This window comes from Plectropomus leopardus, chromosome 11, assembly GCF_008729295.1.
Source record: "Plectropomus leopardus isolate mb chromosome 11, YSFRI_Pleo_2.0, whole genome shotgun sequence".
Taxonomy (NCBI): Eukaryota; Metazoa; Chordata; class Actinopteri; order Perciformes; family Serranidae; genus Plectropomus; species Plectropomus leopardus.
The window spans coordinates 15,801,535-15,817,544 of NC_056473.1; the positions used below are offsets into that span (position 1 = coordinate 15,801,535).

Here is a 16,010-nt window from a genome sequence, read left to right on the forward strand (position 1 = left end):
TCTCTAATGGGATAACGCACAATATTTACGTTTGCCTCGTGATTCATGGAGGGTTTTCAACCATTTCGTTTTGGGTACCTCCAGGCGTGTTGGAGGGGCTTCACTCTGAGGAGGAGGCTCGCATCTGCTCTGGCTGCTGTCACATGCTCCGACAGCGGAGAGGATGACACCTTGGAGGAGGTGGACGTGGATGAATTTGTCTTTGATGAGGTATGCACACAAGTTCATGTGTTCCTCATGTTCATGGGTCAATAATTTCTTACTCCACCACGCCCTATCAGACAAACCAACCCGCACAGAGAACTGTACAAAAATGCATTAATGCATACGCACATGTAGTTACCCAACATTCACTCCATACACAGACAGACAAAAATGTGCACACACATGCACATAAACCTGTGTATGCTTGAAAAAGACAGAAACATACAGGTTTAAATGCACAGACATACAAATTTGGGCACATGCAAAATAGCACACACAACACACATCCATAAATCTTTATGAGCTATTATTTTAACCTGTTTCTGACACTAGAGCTCCCTTCACTGTTGTTACTACCACTATATTATATACAGTATTACATGTTTGGTTCTAAGGATACTTTTTGTTGTTGTCACCTGTTATCAGTGTGTACTCAAATTACTTGACTTTGACTCGAGTCAGACTCGAATCACAAATTTGATGACTTGGACTTGACTTGTAAAAATTAAAAAAGACTTGCAACGTGACTTGGACTTAAACACCAGTGACTGGTGACTTCACTTGGACTTGAGCCTTTTGACTTTAAAATACTTGAAACTCTCCCCCAGGCACAAAAATTGATGTCATATATAAACGTTAACATTATTACCAGCAAGTCGACTGATAATTCCAGACTCACTTTGTTTGAAACAATTCGACAGCAGCCAGTCAATTTGCAGGGGAGAAGCATAAAGAACTAATACTGCGCCAGTATCAAAAAAATATACCAAAAATATTGTATTTTGTGTAATAAAGTGGTGGTCAACAAAAAAGTAAATTGACTATGCAAAATCTCTGCGTGGAGAATTACAGACACAGATGCAACAAGTTCCACCTTAATTCAACATCCTAAGTTGCACAAAGAACAGTAAGTTGAAGATAATATTAAAATAGCTGACAAGCTAATGCTCAGCTATATTATTTAACAGCTCAGAAACTTTTTGACAAACTTGTTTTAACAAATTAATAAAAATATTTCACTGTTGTTAAACTGTTATTACATTTGGTAAAGAGTGTGGCTCATTTAGGTCTTGAAACTCAAAGTTTAGGAATTTGGACTTGACCTGGGAGTTGCCAGTCTGCTTCTCTGCTTGTAACAGTCCATATAAATATATTCTTACACACACCCACACACACACACACACACATATATATTTATTTTTTTTGTTTTTTTAAAGGCAGCACTGGTGAAACACTGGACACTGACGCTATCTGAGGACTTACCTCCTAGACGTTTCCCAGTGTCAGAGCAGCAACAGTCCTTCAAGGTAAAGCAACTGTCCTGATCCATTCTGTAATATTCTTAGAAGCTGTCATGCTGGTATTATAGTAAAAGCAACCAGTGAATTTAGGGAATTACCAGCCCCTGTGTGATGTTGGTAGAAGAGTTATTTTCTTGCCCTGTCCCTTTCTCATCTTGGTCGTCACCCCCCTAGGATTTGTCTCACTCTCCCTGATTGATCTTTAAATTTACTCTCTTGAAAAAAAAGATTATTTCCTGGAGGGCTGAAGGTTGCTCTGCACAAGCAGATGTCGTTTTTCACACTGGCGAACTGTCGTCCTGTTTTTTTCCCTTCATTTACCTCTCGTTGGATCTTTTCTTTGGAGCGTGCTCAGTGCTGTACATCATGGTGGCCGGTTTAGGCCAGCTGATGCGGTGCAGCTGCCGTCGTGGCCAGGCCTCAATGTGTTGACGCTGAGGTACACATCAAAGGCGGAGATGAACAATTTAGCGCTTCCACAAAGAGTAAATTGGATCTGGAGAGTAATTAAGCTGTTAGTTTGACTTACTTGTGAGCATTCCTCAAGTGTGAAACTATGTCAGCCAAATGCATCAAAAGAAAACATGCACTTGAGTTTAATGGATATTCTTGTATACAGTATATTTCATTTCCCCATATTCAACATACACTGAGGACTTTGTGTTGTCTAGACAGAACTGAAACTCTATTTTTACATTTAGAGCCTCAGTATTACACATTTCTGAACACACCTTAAATTATGTTTTTACTTTGACGGAAGTTTCCTCCAATTAAAATCTAATTGTAAAAACTTTACAAATTACACATTTTGAAGCTAATGTAACGATTGGCTGTAACGCATATGTTTGTCCAAAAAGCAAGCTGTTAATATCTACTGATCTAAGTGAAAATAACTGTAAATGCTGACACTGATTCATGCATCTGTTTCAGCCTCCTGTGCACTTTCCTGAATTCTCCCAGTATGTACTCCCACCACCAATCGTTTGGAGGCCAAAAGAGGCCTGGATGCCTGGAGAACCTGTGGACTCTGCAGGACAGAGAGTTTCTCCAGAAAACTTCAACAGGTAGAACCCACAGCGTGAGGCTGAGTCTGTATATAGTAGAAACACAGTCACATTAAGCTGGTGAATATGCTGTAGGTGTTAGACAGGTATCTTGAAGGATCAGTGAACCCCTAAATAAAACAACAACAACACATTTACACATCAGTTTAGATTGTTTTGTTGTTAGTTGCCAAGTGTTGGAGATATTTTGGTGCTCCAAGCACCAAAAAAACCCATTTACACCCACCAACTGTATCACCATGCAGAAGTAAAAGTGCATGTACTTATGGATAAGAGGCTAGTTGTTTGTGATATAAACATTAATGGTGTCCTCTTCAACCGAGCTGTGATTTTAGCTAGCTCAATGGTGCTTGGTGAGCTAGCAGTAGATTCACGCTTCCTTCTGTGTGGTGATATGGTTGGTGGATGAAGTTTGGTAAAAAGAAAATTGTTCCTTCGCAACAAACCTCACTGTGACAGTTAACCTCAGCAAGTGGGTTACATAAGGAGACAATAAGAAACTTTCTGTGCTGATCTTTTTTCGTCATAAGATTATGTTGTCAATTGTTTGGCTGTTTTCAGTTGATATATTATAAATATAATGGTGCCTATATATGTGTGGTGGGACACCCAGTAGCTCACTTGGTAGAGTGGGTGCACCATGTACAGAGGCTGTGTTCTCGCCACAGCAGCTGCCAGTTCAACTCCGACCTGTGGCCCTTTGCTGCATCAAGCTGGCCTATCCGAATAAAGGCAAAAAGCCAACATAATAATCTTTTAAATTAAAACAAATAAATATGTGTGGTCATATTATAAAATATGAATTTGTAAAATTCTGCATGTCATGTTATCTTTCAAAGAGCAATAATCTCTTTATGATTTCAGAGGCAAATCTCCTGCTTCACCCTCAGTGCTCAGTGGTCTCTCTGAAAGATCAGACAAGATTCTGCAAGAATGGTAAATCATTATACATTGTGTTTTCATGGTTAAGTTTTGATTGTTTTTGTCCTTGTCAATGTGTGTGTTGTAATTTCACTAAATGGGATTCAGTGTGTGACTCGTCTGCTCTTGCTGTCTCCAGGGGCTTCACCGACAGCCACACAGCTCTGCTAATGCTCAAGAGAGCTCAGAAGATGAAGCCAACAAAGCAACAGCAAAACAAACGTAGGGGTGAGTGTTTGTAGAATAGAAGAATTATAAGGTTATTTGTAGGCTTAATAACAGAATCAACACTTTGCATTAAGGATATGTGCATTTTTTTCTCGTGTGTGTGCTTGTGTGTCATATTTTAGGTTTAACAGATTTGTGATAAAATATTATTAGCAAAATGCCATATGAAAATGAAGAAATTTTAAAGAAGGCACATAAAAGGCTGTCATGGTTTTCTTTCTAAATCACCTTAAATACAAAGCTTCCTTTGTCTAATATATCTTCCACACCTGAATTTATGTGTCTTTCTGTCTCCTCATTCCTAATCTTTTAATACCAAATATCTCTCATGTTATGGAAAGATGTGCTGTTTGGACATAAATCCATTTTCTAAAAGGGAAAAAATCCACACTCATTTTTGCCTCTTTTCATTCTCGTCTTTGTTCCTTCAGCCGTGCTTCAGTAGCGAACCTTTCCACCCCGGGTATGTTAACAAGCCATAACAGACAGCAGAAGCCAGGACCTGTCGCCTCTTATTGGGCCTTATTTGAGAGCCTGCATAGGAAATAACGATTGCCAAGAAACCTCTTGACAAGTCATCCCGTGATGACTTTTATTCCAATTCATTGTAGTGGTTGAGTGCGGCTGCAGTGAAAGGTGACCTCACCTCCGCTCTGCACCAAGAAACGGTAGTCCTGCCACGATTATCATGCCACGGTCATGTTAGAAGAAGGCTGCTCTTTGATCAGAATTACAAATGCATGATTCTAATAGCGGGGCTCTTGTCATCTTGCTCCACCAACACACCGGTCTATGTCTGCACTAACTCCTAATGGCATCTGCCTCAGTGGAACCAGAGCGCTGTTCTAAAATTTTCCGAATGTTAGGTCCTGGTTTTCTGCTTCTGGTTTTAGGCCTGACATGTCCTTCGTTGACCCCTTTCTCTCTCTTGTCTCTCTCTTACTCTTCTAGATCCCTCCGTTTGTCTTGCCTTGTTCAAAAACTGCAGTTACCAGCTGGGTCCAGCGGAGGCACAAAACAGGCCTGCACAACACAACAGGAATTATAGAAAAGGTAGGAACTCAGACCTGCAACACATTTTGTAATTCTAGTAACACCAGTTAATACTTAGTCTGACATGAACATCTACAGAAAAGGGCCTCAATTTAAAAAAAAAATCCTACTTACTTGTCCTATCTTACCTTAAGTTTCAAAGATAGGAAATATCTTATCCCCTTAGTACATAAGCAATTCATAAACTCATTTGGTGCATCCCATCAGCAATAGTCTGACAATTATTCACTCTTTATTAGCTTTTTAAACTTATTTATCTGCATTCATATCCATATATCTATTTATAGAGATTAGCTGAAATTTCGTATGGACTGTCCTAAATTGCTAGTTTGAGTGTGAACAACCACTGGTTATGCCAGGACTCCCAAAATATTGACTGTTGCCCCCAAAAGCTAAAGGCCTTTGCATACCAAGTGTGGATGAGTTTATACATTTAATTGTTGTGAAAATTTGCAATATGAGGCAAAATGGAGAGACACATTTTCTCCCTTGATTCTCTCCACTGGAGTTCCCTCCCTAGCTGTCCCCAATCTCTGACTGCATCTTGCACATGGCACTGCGGCTACCTGAGTAATTAAATAATCCCATGTGGCTGTTAAATTGCACTCTGCCGTAAGCATTTCTGTTTTGGCTCATGTTACTTTCTATTTGTTGCGGAAGCTATCAAGAAAGACATTCATTATAATTTCACTTCTTTTTCTTGCTTGCCCCCTGTCCACCGTGTCCTGCAGGTTGTATCACATTTTTTCAACTACTTCTTTGTCAAAAAAACTTTCTAAAGGCTTTTGACAGATCTGAAAAAAATGCAGAAAATCAAACTTGTTTCAAAAACTTAATTGATGGACAAACAGCCAGTATGTTAACGTTATTTAAGAAATTAGTTAGGTTAGGTCGTCCTCATATTTGCGACAATATCAGATGAAAGATACAGACTTGGTATGTAAAGGCCAAAAAACCCACAACTTTGTACAAACATGCATTACTTCCTTAAGGCTTACTTTTTATTGTTATAGATAGTAAAACAGTCTTTAAAAGGGTGAACAGGTAGACTGGTGTAAAGTAGTTGGATAGTCTGGGAAGACGCAAATTTCTCCCTCCATCTTTCCTGCTGTGGCCTCCTGCCCCGAGCTGGAGAGACTATTTGGCACTGTGACGGCCACAGCCGGACTTAAAAGGGAGGGAAGAGCTGAAGGGAGGGCAGCAGGGAGGACACGGGAGAAGTTGGCTTTTATCATGCCTGTCTCCATCTTTCCTCCGCTCCCTGACGCCACCCCCACCCACCGGGGTCAAGGCCTCACATCCAAAGAGCACGATGCTCGCGGTCATCCAGCAGTCAGAGGGACGCGACAGCATTTGCCAGCAGGCAGTGAAGTGACTCTGGTCCAAGTCCAATGCTGCCATAAGCATGAAATACCCCTTAATTAGTTATGGAGAAATCCAGCATGTTCGTCATTTTATGATACAGTTTAGAAAAAAAGGAACAAATCGTACCTTCAACTTTGAGATGTTTTTTGTTCCACTTTATCTCTTTTTGGGTGGACCGCTTTAGTAATTTGTTTGTTAAATAGTTGAGAAGGAGTCGCCTTGTTTTCCCTAAAACTGATTTACTGCTGTGCAGACAAAGATCAAGCAACAACTTAATTAATTGTTTTCAAAGATTCTTAAGATTCTATATTTTTTTTATTTTTGTCAGCAGCTAGTGAATTGCCAAACTTACACTTTCATTAGACAATGATGACCAAACTTATCTTTGGCAGTAGATACGATCAGAATCAGATCAGAATTGGCAGCTGATTTTATTCCCAATAATAACTCTTTGTCGGATAACTCATCTGTAACATAAAAAACTGAGTTTGAGTATGACAACATCATTATGTTATCAACTGTTTATTTTGAACTGCAGGTGTATTATGTCAACTTTCCAACACTGTGATTACTGACACTGAAATCGTGTCTGAACACAATATAGCTGTGGATAAGCTCTCAGCCAACTGGCAGTTCAGGACTGGTTCCATCCAAATGACCTATTACGTTACAACAATATTTCCAGCTCTGTTTCTTTCCAATAACCTTATCTCTCCTCTCCACCCTTGTCTTGATAATTCATCAAACGGGAGAAGTGTTCTCGAGCAATGAAGTGAAGCAGCTACATCAGCTGATAGAGAAACGGGGGTCACTGGTTAGATCATCACGCACCTCTTGATCAGTTTTCTAATTCAGCTGAGACCGTTCCTGTTAAATGCGCAACTCCAGTCAGCTCGATTCTGAAGAAGACGACTCCTGCCGCCGGTGACTGTAAGGCTGTGGCGGCAGCAGAGGCGGCGTGTCGTGGGTCTCTTTAAACGGGCCCAAGCCAGCCTCCCCTCTTGCTCCCCTGGTCCTGACCTGTGGGAAGCACCCCCTCTTCAGGATCCATCCCCAGTGCCCGGGGACTAGCAAGCCAGCCCGGCCCAGCCAGCGCTCCCTGACAGGGGCTAACGTTTCAGGCTTTGAGTCAAGCCCCTTCTGGAGGTGATTAGCCCCAAACCCATGACAGATTCTTTCCAAGATATCCGACGCGGCGTGTTTATTTTATCCGGGCTCTTTGTGTGGATGTGCTGGACATGAGTAACCCACTTGAAATGGGTATCAGCTTACATACCCAGAGAGGAAGATAGAGAGGGAGAGAATGGAGCAGAGCCACAAGACATTTTCTTTTTAAGGCAAAAAACAGAAATACACTTTCCTTCCCTTCTTCTTTTCTTTTTTTTTGTTCATGGTTTTTATCATCAAGTGTCTGGGTGCTGCAGATGGTAAAGATGTTGTATGCCTCCAAGTGTTTCTCCTCTTACTTTCTACCAACGCCTTCCACTCAACACCCCCCCCCCCCCCCAAGGCACACATACCCGTCAAACCATCAAAACTGCGATCCAACCCCACCAAACATCCGTCCTCATGTCAGAGGGACACGAGGGTATATATTTTTATTTCAGCTTGGAACCCCTACCTCCTGAGCACTTAACTCAATTTCACACTTCAAGTCATCTACAAAGTCCAAGTGAAACACAATCATCTTGTTTATCATCCATCATCCAAAATAACTTTATGTCAGAGTATTTACCACCATTCATATGCATTCAATTTCATCTCACCGCTTCTATTTATCTCAGGCAGTGGAGCTCTCTCCTCATAGTATATGTTTGAGATGCAGTGGCACACTTAAGGTAGAGACACACAGAGCCAAGGCACAGTTGCGCAGCAGTCACTCACAGAGACAGACACCTAACTTAAACAGTGTTAGGATCCTTAAATTTCAGACATGCTCTGATTCCTCTCCCAGAAGGCATATGCCATGAAAACAGGGCTCCTAAAAAGGTTTTAATGACGCAACACAAAACAAGGTAAGGCTAGCCTTAGCTTAGCTGTTTTTAAGTCTTATGGGGTAAATTTCAAGTCTGTCAGAGAGAGTCTAAAGACAAATCTAATGCTCTTTAGAGCAGGTTTAGGCTTCATATAGCAAGCGAAGTTGCAAGTGTTTTTAGTTTAAACAAATCATCCTGTACTTGGGTCCATTGGACCAAAACGTTGTACTAAGTATTTATTAAAATTGGTTTTTTTTGCAAGTACACGACCGTGTGCAGGACCCCTCTTCTTTTGTGTTTTTTCTCCTGTGCACTTGTCCCATAATTTTTGAAGGTGTGCACTGCCCTTTCTATTGAAGTTTAAACAGACCAAAAGCTCTGTGAAACTTATTTCCAAGAGAGAGCAAATGGTAATGGTAAAGACCTCAGTATGAATCGAATCAGGATTGTGTCAGACTGTCCGTAGAATAGTATAGTATATAGTTTAAAGAATAGTCATCTAACAGGATATCAAACTCCTTAGTCAGCAAATTTGGGGACGCACAACAATTTTTGTTTTTAACTCTCCAGATTGGCCAGGTGCGCAGAGGGGGGAAAGTAGGTGTGGTTTGAACTTCTCTTTTAGGCTCCCTTTTTCATTCTTTACAAACCACTTCTGTCACTTTGATTATACAACTGAGTATAACACTACAATGCTTTTAAGAAGACACTGTCCAATCAAGATGTGTGTTCCCAATTTGTTAGATCTCTTGCGTCTCCTCTCTTTCTATAGCCACTTTTACATAGAGATTGTGCTATAGGGCTTTGCAATTAACAGGCAGTGTAAATGTGGCTAACAACTGTGGGCTTTTTGGTCTCTCCTTCTGAATTACACAAACTCTTTTGGCTTTACACATGGTTAGACGACATGTCACATCAGTTTGTTTTAGTTTAAGCAGACCTTAAATAGACAGTTCATCCCAAAAATCTAACATACATATTTTCCCTCTGAGCTGAGGTGTAATTTATCAGAACAGGCTGTTTTGATGTGAGTTGCTGAGTTATTTAGATATTAGTTGAAAGATGTCTGCCTTCTTTCCAATATAATGGTGGCACTTGGCTTGTGACGCTTAAATTCTAAAAAACGCAACAGCAATGTCTGTTTCCATAAATCATAACCTTGTTGTTCAAGATAATTCACAGACCTTGTTGTGAGCACTTTTGTTTAGGAACAATTTCTTTCATTTCAGCTGAAGAGGACACCATTGGCTTGTGACGCTTAAATTCTAAAAAACGCAACAGCAATGTCTGTTTCCATAAATCATAACCCTGTTGTTCAAGATAATTCACAGACCTTCTTGTGAGCAGTTTTGTTTAGGAACAATTTCTTTCATTTGAGCTGAAGAGGACACCATTACCTCTCATCCATGAAAGATGCAGGCTTCTTTCTGAGGAGTGATATGGTTGGCGAGTGTAGTTTGGTAGAAAGAAAATAGTTCCTACATGAAGCTGCTCACAAAAAAGTCTGTGTGGATCATGATTTCTAGAAGGAGACATTGCTGCTGAGTTTTTCAAATGATTGTCTTTGGCGCTTTGAGCACCACAGAGTGCCATTTAGTTCCATAATATTGGAAATAAGGCAGACATCTCCACAGCTGATATCTCCAACACTCAGCAACTCTCACCAAAACAATCTGGATTGACAAACAGCATTACAGGTGAGAGGAAAAAATATGTTTATTTTTTTATTTTTACTTTGGGGTGAACTGTCCCTTTAAAACTTGAGTTACCTCACTTGCTGATTTGCCATTCTTACTTTAGTTGTAAATGTACACAGTCTTACTATGCAAAGCAAATTTATGGTTAACATCACAGGTATGCTCATTCTCTGTTTTACTTAAGAGAAATTGTTTTGGATAATATAGCTACATTTTTTTGGTTTGTTTACAATTAGTTTGTCTGACTGCTTGTGATTCTTGCCCCCATATCTCAGCAATGACTTTAACCAGAAGTGTCCAGTGTATTCCCTTACAACCACACAACTCAGTCATGGCACCGTTTCACTGTTTCTGGGGTCTGCACTGGTCCTGATCTCGCGTTGTTTGTCTTTGCTGTCAGGTTGGAAAGGAGGAAGCTCCAAATCATTGTGTCTCTCCTTCAGCTCTGGTTTGCTGTGGGGCCAAAACCCCCATCTTCCTCCTCCCTAGCTCTTGGATATTAAGTCTGAGCTCGCCCTTTCCTCAGTAGAGACGAGATCGCTTAATGTGCTTAAGAGCCTCTCTTAACAGGCATGACTCCTACAGGCCCCCTCCTGATGTCCTGGAGGAGTACTAGAGGGGGATTCAGGAGGTTGGATGGGGTCAGGAGGGGGATTTAGAGGGGAAAAGAGAGAGGAGAACCCCCCCATGCTACTGGAGCTACATAAATGGGAACACTTTTCATAGTGCTCATCTTGTATCACACTAAACATATGATTGCCACATTCCAGTATTCATACATTCACTTTTGTGGATGTCAAATTCACTGTCTGTCTTTCTTGCAACTTTTGATCTCATCATAGGATTCTATGACATTGAATGAGGGCAGCAGAGAACTCTTTGTTTGGAGTGCTAAATTAAGTTCAGTATATGAGCAAGTTGCTGTTTAGAAAACATATTTCTTAGAGTGTTTTACTGGATAGCCTGTGTCCTGTCCCTTCCTGTGCATTTTCAGCTTTGGGAAGTGCGAGTAGCCATTTCCTGCCCTTTGCTGCCCTGGGGGGGAAGCATCTATCACTTGACATTTTTAGTGCAGCTCCTCAATTAACCCATGAAAACTGTAAAGCTTTTTTCTCCCCTTTTACAACCCAGCAAAGGCGAGTAAATGGCTTAAATAAATGCATCATTAGTTCCAGCATTGGGCTGTCAAAATTCATTATCAGTTTACACCCATCTACGGCAGCATTACTGTCAGCGCAACATAAATGTTTACTTTGAATTACAACATAATTATGGGATTTCAGCATAACTCATAAATCAGCAGCCTTTCAGATTTCTTCCTTTAACAAACTGTTGGAACATTGCTTAGATTAAATTTAACAAAGAACCACAATTGTTGAAATAAAAAGGCAGATTCTCTTCTGTCTTTCAGAAAATGTAAACATATTATAGTAATGCCCCTGAGTCCTCCAAACAAATACACCACCTTAAGCCCAAACATAAACGCTTGGAGCTCTGACCACTGATATCCCCCAGCGCTGAGAACCCTGGCTGGCTGTAATTACAGTGAAACATGGCAAATGTTGCTACATATCAGGTCCATGAGCTGTTTATTTGTTGAGCTTGTACTTTGGTGAGCATCTGTTAACACAGCTCCTTCGCTGCAGTATCGATTACACCTCCTGTCATTTAGAAACATGCCACCCTCACCACAACATTCGCTGATTAGGCAACACAGTCATTCTTTGCTACTATTGTCATCAAGACTGTTACTAACTGACAAGAGGAGTGGGAGAAAAAATAATCAGCTGTGGCGTTTATTTGATTTTTTTTTGTTGAGTGCAGTTCGCGAGGCTGAGCTGGGCCTTCGGCAGGCGGAGAAGGTGGAGCGAGTGAAGCAGGGACGAGCTCAGCAGTGGCTGCATACCCAGGCTGCTCAGTCTGACAGGGACTCAGAGAGGTGAGGCACTTAATGTGGGGCATAAGATGGTGTTGGCTGTGTGTTGTGTAACTGAAATTGCCAAAGAAATCACCAAAGAAAGGTGTATTTGATAATTTTATCTTGGTAATATTTATCGGTTTTGCTTGTATCTGTTGAAGTTTTGAATTATTTGTCTGTGTGATTTTACAGCAAGGTATGTAGACGTTGTTTCTGTTCAGTTTTATCAAAATGAAACATTTCAATACTATGGGCCTCAAAAATTCACCTCTGTTGTACTGGGGAGGCAGCAGAAATCTTAGAGACGGATTTCTCAAATCCTCAGCAAATAAAGCTAGAACTATTTGCATGGCTAGATGCCACCAGGGGTGATATATTTTCTATAATTTGTGTGAATTGATCTTTTAATTATCTGATATCATTATAAGCATATATTATCAGATACTTCCTCTAGATATGTTTTGCTTGTTCTTTTTCATTTCAGTTTTTTCCACAAAAAGTTCAGTTACCTCCAAAAAAGTAATTAAAAATAAATTTTTATTCTAATATTTTAACTGGTAGACATAAGATACATATAGACATACTACATTTGTGCACCATCAATGTACGTCCAGTAAAAGTGCTTGTTTTTGCCACTGATAGGCTCAGATTATTATTCAAAGTGTGACAACATTATGGAAAGGATCCCTGCAGAGATAGGCTTTTTTCCAAAGAATAGGATCCTTTCTGCTTATTTAGAAACGGTCCCAAAATCGACATTGCCAACCTCACCAGGGTCCATTTAAATAAACAGTGATTTTAGCGTGTTTAGAGCAGGCACATTTTCTCATCTAACTGGGGGGATTGGGGTTTATTTTAACAAATCCAGAGTTGGTGATTTTTGTAACAGAACAAAGATGAACAGAGATGATTTCTGTGAGTTTTATTTTGTCTTTGTCAACTTTGTATGGAGAGTGCTTTACTATGATAAAATTATTGTTTATTAAAAGGAGTTTGGTGGGTTTGGCAATAGTGATTTTGGGTCTGTTTCTGGTTAAACAAAAAGGATCTTTCTCTTTGACAAAAGGTCTATCTCTGTTGTAATCCTTTCCATAATGTTTTGAGACACTAAGAATAACAATCTAGGCCTGTCAGTGACAAAAAAACAAACAAAAAAAAAACAGTGGACATACATTGACAGGGCACACTTGCCCTCAGTGATTACATTGCAGTCTGTTTTGCGGTGGTGTGTGCAACCCTTTTCCTCAGTGCTGGACAAATTTAAAAACTTGTTGTTCCCATTAGTTTCTTTGACACAAAAACATGGGAAATAGGGTTCCGTTTCAAAAACACCAAAATTACCCTTTAATTAGCTAATATATTCTTAAGCGATAAAATTGAATTATTTGTGCAGTACTGATTTTTGAAAAAAAAAAAAAAGATTAGGGCTTAGGTATCTTAAAGAAACTTACACTTCAGTATAACCACTGTATCGAAACACAAGTAGTGTTTGTAAAAGAGGCAATAAGCATTTAGGCTCTACCTAATAGACATTAAGATTATCATACATGACATCTGTATTTATTTTATGATATGTCAGAAGTAATTGGATAGAACTGAAAAGGAGAAACTGCTGAATGACTTGAAATATGCAGAGTGCTAATGGCTTTAATGTTTGGCTTTTTATTTATTTATTCATTTTTTATTATTCTCAGTGCGCATTTCTTACCAGAGATCAGCTCAGACGTTCTGAATGGAGGCAGAGTGCAGCTCGTGGTAAGTAACCTCCCCTCCTGCAGTTCATTCACTTCACAGAATGACAGTGAATCTTGATTTGAATCTTTTCTGGGGGGCAGTTGCATGTATGTATCGGTATGCAGTATTTACATTCACCAGTCAGAGTCATGTCCCGCGCTGTACGTTCCCTCTCCTGGAGCCTGTCTCATCAGCTTCGATTTAAAGGAGGCAGGGGGGAGGTTGGTCTGAGGTTTAGCTCCACAGTGACACTTTCAATTGGATCAACTGGCTGCAATTTCTTCATTTTACTTGCAGAAATCCCAGTGTCACTTCGTAGCAGTTTGCCTGGACTTGTGAACGAAACTGATGCTCATGAGGTCTTTGAAGTCAGAAACTGCAGGTCTCACTGTGCCGTTATAGAGCAGTTTGAGTTATGATCACTGGCAAGAGGAGCCGCCCCCTTCCTCCTGTTTCTTAGATATGTTCAGACTGCAGAGCCGCCGCTTGTTGAATGTTTTTCAAAATGCTGGACTGCTTGCGTGAGACGTGTCATGTTGGGTCTCAATTATGTGTGCGTGTGTTTGTGTGTTTCTGTGTGTGGTGCGTGCAGGCCGACCCGGGATACACAGACCGTCTGCATCACGCCAGAGGATTGTGGGCCAACAACAGTTTAGCTGCCCAGCCTTGCAAAGAGAACAATTATTCTCGCAGAAACTCTTTGGGTCATACAAGTGAGTCTTGTTAACTTCACAACAATTTTTCTACAGAAATCCCCTTGTTAGTGGGGATTTTTAACTCAACTTTGAACAGAATCTGAAAAAAATCATAGAAATCAATCTTTAAGTACACTATTTCTGTTTTTAACCTACTCACACAATAACTAGTAATACAGATACATGGAGATTTAAAGCTTACTGAGATAACTGTACTAATCAGTCATACTGATCAGTGTCCACTCAGAACATTGAAAGTACTGATGTTTTGATTTGTCACAACCCAAAGATATTCAGTTTACTTTCATAGAGGGGTAAAGAAACCAAAGTATTCACATTTAAACAGCTGAAATCAAAGAATTTTGATCTTTTCTGTCTTAAATATTACCCAAAGTGATTAATTGATTATCAAATTTGTTGGCGGAAGTTATACTTCAACCTCCGAAATCATAGATTGTGATTTGATGCATTTCATTGTGTGCACATGTGTGTATATACCTGCATATTAAGCACGTCTGTGGACAGATGTTTCCATGTTTGCACACTTGCACCCACGGGTCTTGGGTCACACAGACCTGAGTCCGCCGAGCCAGGGATAAAGGCTGCTGCTTATTCAGCCCAGACTGAGTCCACCGGTCGGCTGCTTTAGGGAGGGGAGGGAGGGGAGCCATAAGGTCGGGCCGGGGACAGAGTGCCGTGAATTTCTCCTTTGACAGGAAATGGGCAGAAAAAGGGAAAAAAAAAAGAAGTCCTTTCAGTGTAGAATGACTGGCCCTTCTGTCAGGAGACGTGGGGCTCAGGAGTTTGAGTGACAAAGATGCTACTGACAGGCTGACGGCAGATGACCACATTAAACAAGCCCAGGAATCCGAGTGAAGAAGAGCCCCTGTCCCTGTTAACGAAGCCAAATTGGATTCCGGTGATGATTTTAAAATGATGTCCACGAGGTGCAGCAGCAGTAGGAGCGAGTGTCGTGCGAAGCAGGCAGACTGTTGTTCTGGGCCTGGACAAAGAAAGACTCTTTGTCTGCTCTGATAAAAACACCACTTATAAAGATTGTGTGGGGCAAATTGGAATATGAATGTATGTGTAAGGCAAGAGCAATTTTAAAAACGCCAATTACATATTTTATAAACACGGAAAGGGTATCTAATGGTCTCTGGGCTGCATTATCAAAAACCTGTCATATCAGAGGAAATAAGGTGAAATCAGCAAATCAGGAAAATAGGAAGAATGCAGAATCTTGGACTCATCTTTTTAAAGTCAGACCTTAAGAGTCAGTAACTAAAAAAGCAAAAGTTTATTTTTTAAATTGTTGTATATTTGCCTCTGAAGTGGCAGGCATACATCAAAGTTAAGGTTTAAAGTGAGAAGGTTCACTTAGTTTGCCATTGCAGTAAAGACTACATAAATACTCTATAACCAACTCTATAACCTATTGCAATGCGATACCCACCACTCGCTGGGATAGTGCCATAAAATGCGTCTCCAGGCCCACAAAATATTTTGTAGAGGAAACCACTTAAGTTGCATATCTGCTCCCTCAATTTTGTCCGCTGTTCAACTGTAATAGGAGCAAAATGATGGAAAACAATTTATTTGGTCATAGTGGTCAGGTCAAATAAGTGGCCATTTTGTTATCTCTGTATGTTTAACAGCATGACTGTACAACCTGCACTGAAATTGGCAACATGTGCGTTAGGTTTTCTGGTTTTGATTTAGAACAGATAATTGGACAAAAGTCTTTAATAAAGTAAATTCAGCCACCAAAGCTGGTCTAAAGTATCTGAAAAAAACACAAAAGGGTGTGGTGGTTAATCTTGAGACTACATTCCATAAACCATGAGGAGGAGG

General features: G+C 40.3%; 1 protein-coding gene across 1 annotated transcript in view; it reads left to right on the forward strand.

The window, feature by feature from the left end:
* lrriq1 (leucine-rich repeats and IQ motif containing 1) overlaps positions 1-16,010 on the forward strand; it is a 40,961-nt gene that overhangs the window by 21,504 nt on the left and 3,447 nt on the right. Inside the window, exons 11-19 of the mRNA XM_042496379.1 lie at positions 85-210; positions 1,422-1,511; positions 2,436-2,569; positions 3,434-3,505; positions 3,630-3,718; positions 4,670-4,771; positions 11,634-11,748; positions 13,422-13,482; positions 14,054-14,174. Coding sequence (XP_042352313.1) covers positions 85-210; positions 1,422-1,511; positions 2,436-2,569; positions 3,434-3,505; positions 3,630-3,718; positions 4,670-4,771; positions 11,634-11,748; positions 13,422-13,482; positions 14,054-14,174 — 910 coding nt within the window. The remainder of the gene's footprint in view (positions 1-84; positions 211-1,421; positions 1,512-2,435; positions 2,570-3,433; positions 3,506-3,629; positions 3,719-4,669; positions 4,772-11,633; positions 11,749-13,421; positions 13,483-14,053; positions 14,175-16,010) is intronic.